The sequence below is a fragment of the Drosophila suzukii genome, chromosome 3 (assembly GCF_043229965.1).
Source record: "Drosophila suzukii chromosome 3, CBGP_Dsuzu_IsoJpt1.0, whole genome shotgun sequence".
Lineage (NCBI taxonomy): Eukaryota > Metazoa > Arthropoda > Insecta > Diptera > Drosophilidae > Drosophila > Drosophila suzukii.
Genome location: NC_092082.1, coordinates 62,099,867 through 62,113,937, shown reverse-complemented (window position 1 = coordinate 62,113,937; position 14,071 = coordinate 62,099,867). Strand labels below are relative to the sequence as shown.

Sequence of the window (14,071 nt, the reverse complement as noted above, 5' to 3'; positions counted from 1 at the left end):
ATATTCTCTTAAGTATTAATAAAACATAATGATACACTGATCACTTATTCGATCGGACTATCGTAGCAGATTTTAAATTGTATATAGTATATATGTACTTTTCAAAGTATGCCTAATACAAATAAAATTTAGCAGACGCATGCACATTTACAAAACTGAAATAAGTTATATTATTAGTTTGGTATATTTGATTTCATAAATTAGAGCAAATATAAATATTTAAATATTTAAACCGCTAAAGATAACAATTTTTTTTGTAAATAAAAACGCATTTGGCTACTAAAAATACCTGGTATAAGTTATGAAGCTGAACCTTCTACTGTTCTTTGACCATGCGCTTCAGATTTGTGAAAAGCCGCAGGGTGAAGTGGTAAATCATCTCCACCATACTTAAAAATGAGAACCCCATAAACAAACCGAAGATACCACCACAATTTGCAAGGAATTCGGTCATGCCGTACAGCTCCGAGCGCTTAGAAGTGATGAACTGGCTTTGCTTAAAATATATGGACAGACGGGACATCTGGGAGCCGGGATACTCCTGCATGAATTCAGTGTCTCCCTCGGCCTGGAGCATTTCCTCCAGATCGAAATTGGCCTGTGAGATCTCCGTGTTGTAGACGAGGGACGTGCAAGCGGGCATGCAGTTACAGGCGGACTCCACGCCTCGCCAATCCTCTCGAGCGGCATTCAGAGCTCTGACCCGCTTGAACTCTCTGACCAATAGTTGCCTTTCCGCCCTGTCGTAGCAGTGGATCTTATCTTCACCGCACACAGGCATATCCATGTTCCTAGGCATCGAGAACTTCACACACCCACACTTGGTCAGTGTGTAGTTGGCCAGGCACTCCAGCTGGCAGTTGGATTCCGTGTAAACCTTGAAGAAGCGCAGCGATCTTTCGTGGCTCAGGAAGCACTGCCGCCGGATCGGATGGTACTCGGCGATACCTGAAGACATAGTGATCATGCTAGGCTTCACCGCGATCAGCACCTCCTTGCCCATTGGAATCCGCACGAACTGCTTGGACACCTGCGGAACATCATCGGGGGAATGGAGCAGCACCTGTTCGGTGGACAAAAATAGAAATAAACTGTTATTTGACTTGTTTATACATTTTAAAATACAATAACTCTCCTTTAAAATGTTTAGGTGTTTAACAGAAATAAACAATATTTCTGATTAAAAAGTTGGTACTAATTCTTAACCAATGGAGTAACAATAGTTTTTTTCAGGGGCCACACTTTGGGTGACAAGATCAATGACTAAATGGTTCGCATCAAGTCATATCATTTTTACAGTTATACGAGTAAGTTCTGTCTAGTATAATAAATTTCTAACTTTTTTTTATCGTAATCATCGTTACCATAATGACGAAGCGAGAAAAAAATCTGCTTTTATAATAACGAATTATATAATGTGATAATGTTAAATATAATATTTTAAAAACTAGAGCTGTTGGGACCGGTGGGGAAGAAAGTGACAATTTATTAGCATTGTTATATTTTTCCAAAAAATACGTAACGAACTACACCTTTGTTTTTTCCGAAAATGCTTTTTCGGTGGAAACAATTGTTTTTTAAATTTCATTTAAAACAAACCTTTTGTCCAAGCCATCTTCATTTTACAACAAAAAGAAGTAAAGTAAAAAAATATTGCTTTGTTCAGAGACAACATATAATTTAACTATCTAAATCGGGTCACTTTTAAGCAATAATGCTCCGGCAGCTTGTGTTTTTATTAAGTTGAATGTATGTATAATCATAGTCCGGTAGAAACTTTGGTACACATTTTACCTTGCTAGGATTTTTTTTTGTTCATTGGAATAACACTTGTCGACATAAAAAATAGTCAACACCAAAACAGTCAACAAATTTATGGATTTAGAATGGAATTCATATTTATATTTATAATTCGAATCGCAAACCACCCTATGACCTACCTTAAAACCCTGAACAGGTCCGCGGCAGGCGTAGTCTACTTCCTGCTTAAAACTTTGGAGCGCCAGGAAAATGCCGGATCGCGCTCCGGCACTCAAAACCCTCGCTGGAAAAGTTTCCACATCGCTAAGGTGCGCATAGCCCGTTTCCAGCGCCCAGGGCGCATGGCTCGAGCTTATGTTTTCCATTTCCAAGGCTTCCCCGCAATGCTGGTACTGATAGGTGTCCTCCCGGTATATCTCGGTGGCCCTTAGTCCATTGAAGGTAAAGCAGATGCCCTCCTCCGTAAGAGTTTTCCGAAAGAATTTTTCGCACTCGCCAAAGCGACTCAGCCAGCGGCAGTAGAAGAAATACCGGTCAAACTGGGGCAGCATCCTTTCCAAGATATCAAAGTAGTCCAGCTCATCACCGCCTATTAAGGGCATGTCCTCCTCAATGATCTGCGTGTTGCAGACGTGCAGCAGGGTTCGGAACTCCTCCATCTCGAGGGCACTAACATTTTGGGGCTTAAACACTCGCGAAGCACGCATTTCCTCGGTGAACTGGCTGTAAAGATCCGCATAGGAGGTCTCCTTACCTATTTTGAAAAATGTACTTTATTAAACCATTTTATATATATTTTCTTGCTTTAAAGCGAGATTTTTGAATACAAATTACAAAAAATTTAAAAAATCAAGATTAACAAACCTTTCTGCTTTAACACCCGTTTGGTCTCCGAACAAACAGTAACCGCTGGAAATGGGATGTTCCACACGGGGGTCGATTTCTCAGCGAAGCTTACGATCACGGGCTATAAAATGAAATAATATTCTTTAATATTTAATGGAGGTCAAGCTTTGTTTATATTTAAGAAAGGCACATATACTAGAAAAAGTGTGATTTTCTTTTGTTATTATTAATTTCCCTTTAAATAAACTTGTTAATTGGCATAGGAGTTTTTAACTAAACCACAGGTTCCCACCGTTTCGGTCCACTTGGTGTAGGCACTGAGGATTAACGTTGAACACCCGTATATTGAGATCAGGAATACGAACAGCCAGAAGATGCGCTCCCGCATGGGACGCTCCCGCTCGCCCAGATATTGGACTCCGTGGATGGAGGTGTTTTCGCAATACTCATGATAAGTGGCAATAAATCCTTCGCAGGCTACGGAACCCTCCATTTTTTTGTTTTTGGACTTCATGTCGGCACCCTCGTTGCTCTCGAGATTGAAGTCAGATATAGTCATACTATCTATTCCATTCTTGGCGCGTACAAACATAGCTTACAAATAATGATTTCGGAACCGAAAACTAATTACATAAATAAAGGAAGAGCACATTTTTACCGTTTCTTTGTTCTGGTTTCTCGGACCTGCCAGATTGTTTTGATTCCCTGACTTTGCTTTTTCGCAATGGAAGTTTATAAATGCACATTGGGCCAGGAAGATCACTTTTTGGAAAAAAATCTCTAATGTCTTCCCTAGTATAATTAGAAAGATCTTGCTTTATGGTACTTTCTTAAGACTACAAACTAAAAATTAAATGTATTGGATTTTTTATGATACAAACAATTCGATCCAATTTCTGATAATTTTATATACTTTTATTTTTTTATTTAAAAAAGAGGGACCAGCATAAAAACTGTTAATAAAATTTAATTGTTTTAGAATTGATAAGTTTACATAAAAATTTTAACATACTTATATATACATGAATGCAAAAGGAAAATCGAATTAATGTAAGCAAAGGGAGCACTAACTTAAAACAGCGGTACCGAAAACTAATGCAAATCCGATCGGAGTCGGCGATGAGCGATTTTAGTAAATTGGTCAAAGGACTTACTTTTCAAGGGAAGTTTGACTTAATTTTGGAATGATCCTCAAAGGCACTCGCATTTGGTTGATGCTGCAGAAATACCCTCATCCTGAACAGGCTATAACTCTCGAATAGAGGTGGGCAATTTTTGGACATCTAATTTATTTTATTAATTTAGTTTGACACAGTTCATCACGAAATAATTCGTCCCTAGGTGGAGAACACTTTTGATTTTAAAAGACCAGTTATATAATAATTTATAACCGGGACCGTGCCTATCCTTGGACTCGAGTTAAGGAGTGAACGCAGTGCTATTTTGGAGTACCCGGGTTATTTACTAACTCGGTAGATTGAAAAAAGGCTTTAAAATACAAATTAATCGGTTTAGCAATTCTACAGAATTGGAATTACCTTAATGCGATAAATACTGAATCCAATATACGGTAATACTTTCGCGAGGGAGTGTTGTGGCACTTTTTGCCCATCACTAATAACGACGCCAAGATTATAATAATATTATTAAAAATGGGTACGAGGTCTTGCGCGTACAAGAATTGCGAATATTATTATTCCACGCACGACAACACTCAGTCTAAGGGAAGAGCCCTGTTCGCCTTTCCCAAACAACCTGAAAGGGCGCGAATCTGGCACGAGAATGGACAAGTGCACCCGAAGATTCCTCAAACCCAGCTCTATCTGTGCTCCACTCACTTCGACCCCAAGTTCATATCCTCCTCCAAAAACCGAACGCTCCTTGTGGGCGAGGCGGTGCCGTATCGGTACGGGGAAAAAGGTCCCGATACGGAGGATCAGCCTGAACAGGTGGCCTCAACTTCCCAGGAGAGCTACTTTATAAACCTGAGCGATGATAAAGTGACCATCAACAGTGTGGACACTACCTCAAGGACCAACCCTCCTGAGAGTGATCGTAAGTACAATGTGTTCATAGTTTACTAGAAAAGGATCTAGTAAACTTTAGTCTAAACTATTTTAAATTGGTTTAGAAGTTGTTAATAAAGTTAGTTGTTATTTTTAACCATGCTTAATTTCTTAGATGACCACGAGGCTCTCCCCGCCAAGCGCGCGAAGGAATCGCAATCAACCATTGGCCGTTCTGTGAAGAAAACGCCTAAAACGGATCCCAGTTCCACTGAAGCACCTGTTAGTGTTGAGCCTGGGATTATTGATACTTCCGAAGTGTCAGTATTCACTTTTAAGGGACAGGAGTACGTACAAATGTCTATGGAGTATTACTTGAAGGAGCAACGGAAGATGGCCGAACTACTAGAAAACTACAAGAACGCTTTAAGGGCTATCAAGGAACACGTCTCCGAGCTGGACCTTTGACGTAATCAATATATATACGAAACGGCAAACCAAAAAAATGTATCTATGTATAAAGCGAAATTCACTTGCCAGATAAACTTGAGGTTCGTCATAATATTTGTACACTATAACGTTTAACAAGTACTTCATCACTAAAGAAATTTATTTTTCTCCTACATTAGTAATAACTCTAGAATTATTGTAGACATACGGAAACGATGGCCAAAACAGGCACATTTTGGTTTACTGATTGAAAACGGTGAAAATTCACAGCGATGTAAAACTCAGTGTCCTTCACGAAAACTTAAGTAGTTCAACATCAATCCGGCACATATTCCACCTCGCTGTCCACATCGATTTCATCGCTAAGATCGTCTTCCTGGTCCTGCAGTTCCTCGGGCACGCCCGACAGGAGACGTTTGCGCTGCAGTAGGGCTGCCCAACTGAGGCGGGTCTCGCAAAGCGGGCACTCGCCTCCAATTGGGATATAGTGACCAGGCTCATCGCCCAGGAGATAATTGGCCAAGCACAGCATGTGGCAGGTGAGCCGACAGGTCGGATTTGTACATCCAAGCCGGGATCTTTCCGGCTGCTCGATTTGCTGTATACATAGGTGACACTCGGGAGCCCAAGCCACAGGTGGAGGAGCCTCAGCGTCATCAGCTCTCTTACGTTGTGAGGCACTAATGGAAACCTTACCACTTACAATCTCCATTTGGCTAGGAAGTGGCACATCAAATGCCCTCTCATAATCCGTCTCTAGCCAGCGAACGGTGAGGGGCAATCGATGCCAAGGGCCGACTCCCAGCATCTTACTAAGGATCCTGAAGTTGTAGTCAAAGTAGTTCTCCCTGGGCAATTTCCGTCTTAACTCTGGGTACATTTTGAGTCTAGTGGAAAGCGAGGGCTGTTGCCAAGCCCACTCAAACTGTAGTGCCACAATATTATTCGGGAATCCGTGAACGATCATTACCATTTGCCAGGGCCCCTTGCGGCTGGTTTTTCTTGCGCCTCCAAAGTCGCACCCCAGATTGTGCTGGCGTATCCGGCGTTTTGGGTTCACGGTGAAGCCCACATAGCACTTTCCTCTATATCGAGGATCCAAACTCTGACTGCAAAGCAAATAGACGCCGTAGAAGTGGCCTTTGCGGGCGACGGTTTCCTCCTGCTCACTAACTGCTTCCTGGGTGGCTGTGAATTTATGAATAAATGGATTAATGATTTATCTTTAAATCTGAAACTGAGAAAAACCAATCAATAGAAGGCGACAGCTTAGCCGAACAGACAGGGTGTGGTTTTTTTTAAGTCAAACTCTAATATTACTCTTACTTGTTGCCAAAATAGCTAGAGAAAATTAGAAATATAGTAAATCATAGCCTCTAAAGTGCTTCTTCTTTCTGCTAGAAGTACTAAATACCAAATGTAACTTAGTACTTGGAATAAAAAGTATTTTAATTAAGGTTCTTAAACTATTTTATTGGTAAACTTTTAGTTGCCAGCGCTAGTTTAACTCTAGTTTGATGTTGGCCCCTGTTGCAAGGCCATTAATTTGTTGCTGCTGCTGCTGGGGATTTCCCGCCTGAGCCTGTGCAGGCAGGGCAGTGACCGTCTGTTGGCAGTCTGCTGTTGCAGCTGCTCCGTTCACGTTGGGCGTAGCTGCCGCAGCTTCGCCTCCCGTTGCAGCCTCCACGCCGTTTGCCTGCTGCTGTTGCTGCTGCAGCTGCTGTTGTTGCTGCTGGGCGGCCGTCACGTTCTCGATCAGTTTGATCCGCTTGCGAGTGTAGTGTTGCCACTGGAGAATGGCTTGGTCGTCTATGAACTTGCAGCACTGCGAATTAACGATCTCGCGGCGGAAGTGCTCGTATTGAAGCAAGTCGAGAAAGTAGAGGCACATTGGGTACATGAGGTATTTGGCATAATCCGGCTCCTTCCAGTACTGCAGATACTTCAGGTAGTTGATAAACGACTGGTCCTTGAAAAATCCACGCTGGGCAAGGACTGGTAAGGGGATTTCAATGGTTAGGTGTTTGTTTGAGAGTAGGGGCAGTGCTGAGGGTAAGGCAGGTTTAGAGTCAACTCAAGAATCTTCTAAAAAGATCGGATCCGATTTCTTGATCGCATGCAAAATTTCCGTACATTGTTCAGGTTTAAGACCTACTTTTAGTTTAAAACGCGGACGGGAAATCGACCGTAATAGTTATTAAAATTAACAAAATAATTTTACACGGGAAATCTTAAGGAGATTTGGAGGCTCAGGGGATACTCCTATTGCTAGGATTCGAGTTGTGCAAGGGTTCCTTGAGGTGATACGTACAGTTGAGATAGTTGGGGTTGGACAGGCACTGCACGAACTCCAGCTCGATCTGCCAGCGCCGCTTCTGCTGCTCCTCCGACTCGATCGCAGCTACGGAATAGACATGGAGAGCATTAGCCCCGGAGGAATGAGCACACTACCTAGTTCTCTGAGGATTTGGCAAGCCAAGCGGTGTCAGTAAGTGTTAGGTTGCAATGCAAAAGTGCGTGTGGATTGGCGTGTACTTACTCTTACCCTTTCCGTACATTTTGGCCATTTTGGGCTTGTCTTTGGAAAGGGTCTCGTTGGTTCGGTACTTGCGTCTATTCAGTTTCGGGTTGGGTTTCTTGGTTTTCTTTCAGTGTGCTATGTGGATGTGGCTGAGCTGTGTGTTCTGGTGCACAATCGAATTGGAAACGAAAAGTCACGATAAACAATAACACACAAATAATAATAATAAGATGCACTGCTAATGCAACAACAATATGTATGGGACGCGCGGCCAATGACTGAGGCAGGGGCAAATAACAAAACTCTGTGAGAAAAGAAACCTAAGGCTCGGAAAATAGCCAACCAGGTTTCTGGACACGGGCGGTGGCTGTCGCTTCTTTTGTGTTGGTGATTTCTTGTGGAAAAGCAGTTTTATTCAGGTTTTATTTCTGTCTACAAACCGTAGGAGTTCATTTGGATTGCTGATGGCCCGACGACAACCCTACTTTAGAGGTGGAAGACATCGATGTTTTCAAGGCATAGGTAATCGATGTTTGGCACGCCAACATCGATGTTTTCCATCTCTTTCCCGGCGGCTGCTCTGCTAAAAATACTATACTTGCGAGTTGGTAGATATTTGGCGAATATGTTGACTCCACTTAATGCTTAAGTCTTAAAGCCTTGAGGGTTACCTATCATGTGAGCCAATAACCCACTTAATGCAAAATGGGCTTTTCGCTGCATTAATTAAAGTTGCACAAAAAATAACGATAGGTTGACTTCTTTGTCTAACTTCGGTAATTCATTACCATAGATTCTGACGTAGCCATAAAGCATATATTAGCGGTTTTTCTAAAACATATGTGTTTGTCACTGCCAAACAAACTATTTCGGCTCGGCTATCCGACTAAATGAATAATCATTTTAATATTCGTGTCAGACTGAGTCGCCATCTCAAAGGCTTCGTCAGATTCTCTAGTGATGAATTATCGAAGGTAGACAAAGAAGTACTCACTCAATAAGTTACCCGACATAGGTAAAATTTTTCGAGTGCCGGCTAACAATTCTCGTACAGATAGTCAATAGGAGAGCTAACCTTGACAAGGACTCAAACTTGCTATGAATTTTTCGGTTCGGTAAAACTACAGCTGATTTCACTAAGCCTACTAAGATGCAATATCTAATCTCAAACATAAACTGTTTACGTCAAAAGGGCGTTTAATTTCAGGAGGCAGTGTCGAGCGGCAGTTTTATCCAGATGTCTACATCTCGCGCGCTAGCACTGCCGTCCGCTCTCCCTCTCCATCTCTCTCCTAAGTCTCCGCTCTGCTCTGGAGCGCTTAAGTTAAGTTAGGCTTAAGCAGTTCATGTTTCAAAGTGTACTAATAAACACCTACGCACGTCGCGTAAAAACCGCAAAATACTCCAGTGGTTTTTTGGGTACCATTCGATCTTGATGCTTCACCTGTTTTCATCGATCAAGCCACCCCGCCCCAACATAAACAAAACCTTAACAGCTGATGCAACAATCAAAGCAAGCTCTGTGTTGGCGCTTTACAGCTCAATTTTTTTGATAGAAGCACTCTGTCATTGCTTCTTCTTCAGATAAAATAAAGGAGTGAAGAAACCCGATTTTGTGCTACGAAAGATAGCTGCCAGGGACTAGAGATACCGGCCAATAGTGTGATAATGCCTCTATCGAAATAAAATGCTGTCAGGCCTGCACAATGAAGAGAAGAACATTTTTCGTCCTAGCTAGTTAAAACCATTGTTTTCTGTAACAAACGCATTTTTATAACTGAGGGCAGCTGATAGAACTCGCAGCCACAAAAGAAACACCTACGCGGTATTTCCGGTTTCCAAAGAGTGGGTTTCAGCTTCAGTATCCAAATTTCAAACCAGCGCATTTTTCTTTAATAAAAAATACACGTGCTAAAAAGAGATGGGTTAAGAGTCGCTACATCTCCACTTGGACGGCATACACTAATACTGAATTGATTCAGTATATAAAAATTTGAATTCAGTATTTTTTACGAGTTATGGCCATTTTTTTTTACTTGACATTTCGTTTTTGTTTTAGATGGAAATGCATTTGCACTGCAATGGCCCAAGTTTGCCGTTAAAAAAATTGTTGTTAGCGCATGACCAATTCCTTTGGCTCGAAACTAATGAAATTATGTCATTGAAAAAAGATGCTTAGCGTTTTTTTAAGGAAATGACCAACCTCCAGCTTATGTCATTCTTGACGTTGTACTAAAGCATTATACATTATTTATCAAATGAAGAATAAATTTGAAATCGTTTTCATCTACCAATTTTCACTGCGTGGAAATCTCATCAATGACCCATTTGCTAATAGAAACCAAGAAATCAGTGGCCGCTCAAAACATTCATAATGCTAACATTGAAATGAGTTTTATTTCCAGGTAAAATCAATTTGCACGCCCACCCTGGTTTCAGTATATAGTTACTTATTAGATGTTTTTGCTTCACCATTTCTTTATGTTTGCAAGAATCCTCATAAGTTGCAACATCTAGTGCACGTGTGCGCAGGGGTTATTACCTATTCAATTATTTATAAAAAATACCAAAACTACCAAATAGTGGAGATCGAGTTTAAGAAATACCTCTATTCGCTATCCCTAATGTGGTTAACATTCAATTCGGTATTTTTATATACGACAAACGTTTTCGTGAATCACTCCAGGCACGATTTCTTTGTCAAGCGATATTTCTTCTCAAAAACATATCTCGTCGAAACCAAACCACTGGAAAATAACTCTCTAAGGAAACAACAAACTAACAGAGCAATTGTGCTGAAAGCCGTTTACTGGTTAGGAATAGAACCTGGAAAATAGATACATACAAATGTACATACTCCCTTGCCTCTTTTTGGACCAAGGAGAATAAGCGACGTAAAAGGCGTTCGAATTGTAAGTAGGAACTGGGATCTAACTTCCTTTATGTAATTGAAGTACATATAGGTATAGATAAGAATATGGCACCATTTTTGACGGGTGATTCATGACCCCAAAAGAGATTTTAATTCGCTGTGGACTATAATTAGATTACAGTGAGGTCTGCTCGAATGCAACTCTGAAATTCCGCCTATATATGTACATGCATATGTATGTATACAATAGTTGCCTGTGCATGTATATAACAGCTGCCGTCGTAATAATAGAACCAAAGATAGGCTATGCTATGCCAAATTTTATTATTCATTTATGATGCCAGCTATTAGTCGAAAAATTCTTCAACGCGCTTATGTTATAACGGGGCTTATTTTTCAATGCTATAGACTTAAACAATTTCGGCCGTAGTACCTAACTAAGCTTAAAACAAATGTTGGTGTAACTCAATAACTTCATTGTTATATGATTCAAGTTATATGATTCAAGTTATATGATTCTGAGTTTATTATTATTTCTTTTTTGTATTTATGGGAATGAAAACTGTGCAAGGCATAAGTATTATTAATTTTTAATTTGTAAATGTTACAAATGTCGTTGAAACGGAAATACATAAAAATAATGAACATAGTTTTGTGATAGGTTTAAGAATAAATTATTATTCAGGGGTGGTTTCGAATTTCCATAACTGCCTGCATTTTCCTGCGAGCAGCTGCAGATTTATTGATGGATTTGGAAACGGTTGCGTGAGCTTAGCGTTTATGGACGTCAGCTGTCGCTACCTGTCCTTGAGTCACCCTTCCACCCCGTCGTACCTGCTTGCCTACAAAACTCATTGCATTTTCCCTTTTCATTACAGTTGCAAACCGGTTCTTAGCGCAGGAACACCTCGGAACTATCCAAGTGTCAAGCAGAAAGTAGTGAAAACACACAGATTTAAAGGATCGACGTAAAGAAGCAAAACAAGAGGAAACATGAACACTGGAATCTCCCTAAATGAGCGCTTCACGCAGATCCAGTCGAAGCAGCCGCCGCAAGGACGCGGTCGCAGCCGCTCGAGAAGCAGGAGCCGGCGGATCGTGGACAGCGGAGCTGGAAATCCGGGAGTCTCGGCGGCAAACTCCCGCCTGCTGCAGGAGTTCAAGCGGCGCCACACCGTCCAGACGGCCCTTAAACTGAAGCGCGTACGTGTCCCCCAAAATCGAAAATTGCATTCAGACAGCGGAAACCGACCTGATCCGTTGTACTTGTCGATGTCTGGCAGCAGTGGCTTGGATTATCCGGAGGATATAGAGTCGGACCCTGCTGTCGAGCAATGTGCGCCTTCTGCGCGGTCACCGAACACCCTCCAGCCTCTTAGACTTTCTATATCTATCTCCCTTGAACTCCAACACTGTGCAGCAGCGTACTGAAACCAAAACTTCCACACAACCTTATGCCTCCTTACAGAGAAGCTTACGGACCACCGGCGTGAGCGGTCGCGGAGCCCGCGTCGGCGGCGTCAAGTCGCTGCGCCTGGCGCCAAACGGAAAGCCCATGCGGTCCAACAACGTGACCCGGGTAGCAACGTAAGCATCTCGTCTATAATCGCGCGTCAATATTCCCAATCCACTGCAACATATCTGTACTTCTCCGTTAATCGCCCAGGATGCGTGCCGATCTAGTAGCTAGCGGCAACGCAGCCCGCAATCGCCGCGGCGGCAGCAGCACTCGCCGTTTCCCCGCCTCGAACGGTGGAGGTGTCGGTGGCCTGCGTCAGCGGCTGGGACAGCGCCGCCCTTCAGTGGGAGGTGCCGCCGAGCGCGTTGAGCGGCGCCAGAGACAGCAGCAGCAGCAAGCCCCACGAGGACGTTCCCGCTCGCGATCTCGTTCGCGTCTCCCACAACCACAGCGCACAGACAGAGGTCGCTCTCAGAGCCGTGGTCGCAGCGTAGGGCGTTCCCAGAGCCGCAATCGCGATCGCTCCGCCCAAGGGCGTGTTCCGGTTAAACAGCGCCTTTCGGTCAAGCATCGCCTTGGCGTGCGTTCCGGCCAGGGAAACATCCAGGGCAACAACACGGCCAAGAACCCACGACAGCGTCGGGCACCGAGCCAACTACGAGGCGTGGCCGGCGGAAGGGTGGATAAGCGTCGTAACGCCCAGATTTCTCAAAAGAAGGGAGTCTCCGCCTCACTCGCTGGACGCCAGGGACGTCCACGCGGAAGGTATTTAAAGCGTAATAATTTTGTCATGACCTAGGCTCATCACAACTTTTTATTTTAGATCTGCTGTAAGGAACGCTGCTGGTGGTGGTGTGGCTGTTAACAATTCTGGCCCCACGCGTCGCTCACGGTCACGCAATCGCGTCAACACCGTCGCTGCTGCCGCTGCCACCGCTACCGATCAGGGCCGGGCTAATATTCGCCAGCGTCGCGGACGCAGTGCGGGCGCTGCGAAGGGAAACAACATCAGCAAGAACAACAGAAATGGTAAAATCAACAAAAACGGCAAGAGCAAGGCGGCAAACGGTGGCAAACAAGCCCCGCAGCAACAGGCTCGCCGGGGACGCAGTCGTAGTCGTAAGCCTACAGGTAAAAGCGTGACAAGTGGCTAGGAAACCAACCGTACTGGATCTGGGCATCGGCACTTGAAACAAAATTGGCCATTCTTCCACACTCCATTCCTTTTCAATTTTTGATTACAATGTTTATTTTTCTCCATATTAGGTAAGCCACAGCGCACTGAGGTAAAACGCGAGGATCTGGATATGGAGCTCGATCAGTACATGTCTACTACAAAGTCTGAGATGGACTACTTGCTGAAGTAAACCCAATATTGGACCAAATTTAAGCCATTGAAAAGAACGGAATGCGGAGAATAAAACAAAGCTACCACCGGCTACAGACAGATTACGTTTCTCTCATTGCTCTAAGTTACCGCCTAGTTCATAGTTATACTTAAGCATTAAAACATAACATTTTAAAAGCGCACATAAAGCGCGTCTTAACTTTGATGTTATCGTGTACATATGGCAAGCTCTAAAACTATAAGTAAGTTTGCCCGATAAAATTGTAGTTTAATCAACGATATAATGTTAGTCTCATTTCCCGAAATACAAATTATTCATTGCCTAACTTTAAAAAACGTGGTTAATCAGTTAGTGCTTTGTTCCGGGCCGGGGTGGATCATACAAATTTTTGGGGGTAACTTTTTCGTTTTTAAGAGGACTTATTACCAGAGCTCGAAATTAACTGTCCACCGTTTCTCGTTGTCTGCAAATAAGTGTCTTTTTCCTGACTCTACGAAAAGATCAGAGAGCAACCGATTTATGGGTTCTTGAATGAGCTTGCTCGCGATCATAGCGAAACCTTTTTTTCTATTCTGTTTTGTTCTGGTTGTTCCAAGACAGTTTTGTCGTCTTCAGTGAAGCAAACGGTATTTTGCGAATGTATACCCGTTATTCAGCTAAAGGCACCAAAGGGAAATGGAGATATGCAAGCAGCAAAGCGAGATTGAAATGCGCCACCTACCGGCGGTAGACAGATTTAAGCGTTATGGGCGGTAGAGTGGGCGTAGTTTCCGAGATCTCAGCGTTTATCCGGACGGACGGACAGAA

At 43.0% G+C, this 14,071-nt stretch overlaps 5 protein-coding genes across 9 annotated transcripts; 2 read left to right on the top strand and 3 right to left on the bottom strand.

The window, feature by feature from the left end:
• Nucleotides 1–165: 165 nt before the first annotated feature.
• Nucleotides 166–3,254, bottom strand: rpk (ripped pocket). The gene is made up of 4 exons (XM_036819027.3): nt 2,900–3,254; nt 2,626–2,728; nt 1,941–2,515; nt 166–1,063 (listed from the first exon to the last, which is right to left on the bottom strand). The coding sequence occupies exons 1-4, from the start codon at nt 3,197–3,199 to the stop codon at nt 317–319; spliced, it is 1,725 nt and encodes a 574-aa protein (XP_036674922.3). The 5' UTR covers nt 3,200–3,254; the 3' UTR covers nt 166–316.
• A 956-nt stretch (nt 3,255–4,210) lies between these two features.
• Nucleotides 4,211–6,519, top strand: Dlip2 (Dorsal interacting protein 2). Of its 3 annotated transcripts, none has more exons than XR_010654193.2 (3): nt 4,211–4,662; nt 4,789–5,164; nt 5,266–6,519. XR_010654193.2 is itself a non-coding variant. In XM_065865421.2 (2 exons), exons 1-2 carry the CDS (start codon nt 4,260–4,262, stop codon nt 5,079–5,081), a joined length of 696 nt encoding a protein of 231 aa, XP_065721493.2. In that variant the 5' UTR covers nt 4,211–4,259; the 3' UTR covers nt 5,082–5,236. The 3 variants fall into 3 exon arrangements, 1 of the variants encoding a protein (XP_065721493.2); XR_010654192.2 differs by having other exon boundaries at nt 5,243–6,519; XM_065865421.2 differs by lacking the exon at nt 5,266–6,519 and having other exon boundaries at nt 4,789–5,236.
• Nucleotides 5,194–8,120, bottom strand: slx1 (Nuclease slx1). Its single transcript, XM_036819074.3, has 2 exons — nt 8,025–8,120; nt 5,194–6,251 (listed from the first exon to the last, which is right to left on the bottom strand). The coding sequence occupies exons 1-2, from the start codon at nt 8,035–8,037 to the stop codon at nt 5,380–5,382; spliced, it is 885 nt and encodes a 294-aa protein (XP_036674969.2). The 5' UTR covers nt 8,038–8,120; the 3' UTR covers nt 5,194–5,379.
• MED31 (mediator complex subunit 31) lies at nt 6,510–8,136 on the bottom strand. 3 transcript variants are annotated; one of them, XM_065865419.2, is made up of 4 exons: nt 8,025–8,136; nt 7,603–7,747; nt 7,375–7,464; nt 6,510–7,058 (listed from the first exon to the last, which is right to left on the bottom strand). In XM_065865419.2, exons 2-4 carry the CDS (start codon nt 7,628–7,630, stop codon nt 6,562–6,564), a joined length of 615 nt encoding a protein of 204 aa, XP_065721491.1. In that variant the 5' UTR covers nt 7,631–7,747; nt 8,025–8,136; the 3' UTR covers nt 6,510–6,561. The 3 variants fall into 3 exon arrangements, with proteins under 3 accessions (XP_065721491.1, XP_065721492.1, XP_036674970.2); XM_065865420.2 differs by lacking the exon at nt 7,603–7,747 and having other exon boundaries at nt 8,025–8,095; XM_036819075.3 differs by lacking the exon at nt 8,025–8,136 and having other exon boundaries at nt 7,603–8,018.
• Nucleotides 8,137–10,231: 2,095 nt separating this feature from the next.
• LOC108013796 (serine/arginine-rich splicing factor 4) lies at nt 10,232–13,468 on the top strand. The gene is made up of 6 exons (XM_036818989.3): nt 10,232–10,496; nt 11,335–11,659; nt 11,925–12,043; nt 12,123–12,680; nt 12,739–13,046; nt 13,182–13,468. The coding sequence occupies exons 2-6, from the start codon at nt 11,450–11,452 to the stop codon at nt 13,280–13,282; spliced, it is 1,296 nt and encodes a 431-aa protein (XP_036674884.2). The 5' UTR covers nt 10,232–10,496; nt 11,335–11,449; the 3' UTR covers nt 13,283–13,468.
• The last annotated feature ends 603 nt before the right edge of the window (nt 13,469–14,071 follow it).

Bases quoted from the DNA above. Each gene is read 5' to 3' on its own strand.
- Dlip2 (XM_065865421.2), top strand. From the start codon at position 4,260: ATGGGTACGAGGTCTTGCGCGTACAAGAATTGCGAATATTATTATTCC. The intron at 4,663-4,788 runs GTAAGTACAATG...TTAATTTCTTAG, and splicing joins CAACCCTCCTGAGAGTGATC to ATGACCACGAGGCTCTCCCC.
- MED31 (XM_065865419.2), bottom strand. From the start codon at position 7,630: ATGGCCAAAATGTACGGAAAGGGTAAGA. The intron at 7,465-7,602 runs GTAAGTACACGC...TCTATTCCGTAG, and splicing joins AATGTACGGAAAGGGTAAGA to CTGCGATCGAGTCGGAGGAG. The intron at 7,059-7,374 runs GTACGTATCACC...TCCCCTTACCAG, and splicing joins CAACCCCAACTATCTCAACT to TCCTTGCCCAGCGTGGATTT.
- LOC108013796 (XM_036818989.3), top strand. From the start codon at position 11,450: ATGAACACTGGAATCTCCCTAAATGAGCGCTTCACGCAGATCCAGTCG. The intron at 11,660-11,924 runs GTACGTGTCCCC...GCCTCCTTACAG, and splicing joins CGGCCCTTAAACTGAAGCGC to AGAAGCTTACGGACCACCGG. The intron at 13,047-13,181 runs GTAAAAGCGTGA...TCTCCATATTAG, and splicing joins TCGTAGTCGTAAGCCTACAG to GTAAGCCACAGCGCACTGAG.
- rpk (XM_036819027.3), bottom strand. From the start codon at position 3,199: ATGTTTGTACGCGCCAAGAATGGAATAGATAGTATGACTATATCTGAC. The intron at 2,729-2,899 runs GTGGGAACCTGT...TTCATTTTATAG, and splicing joins ACACCAAGTGGACCGAAACG to CCCGTGATCGTAAGCTTCGC. The intron at 1,064-1,940 runs GTAGGTCATAGG...TCCACCGAACAG, and splicing joins GACCTGTTCAGGGTTTTAAG to GTGCTGCTCCATTCCCCCGA.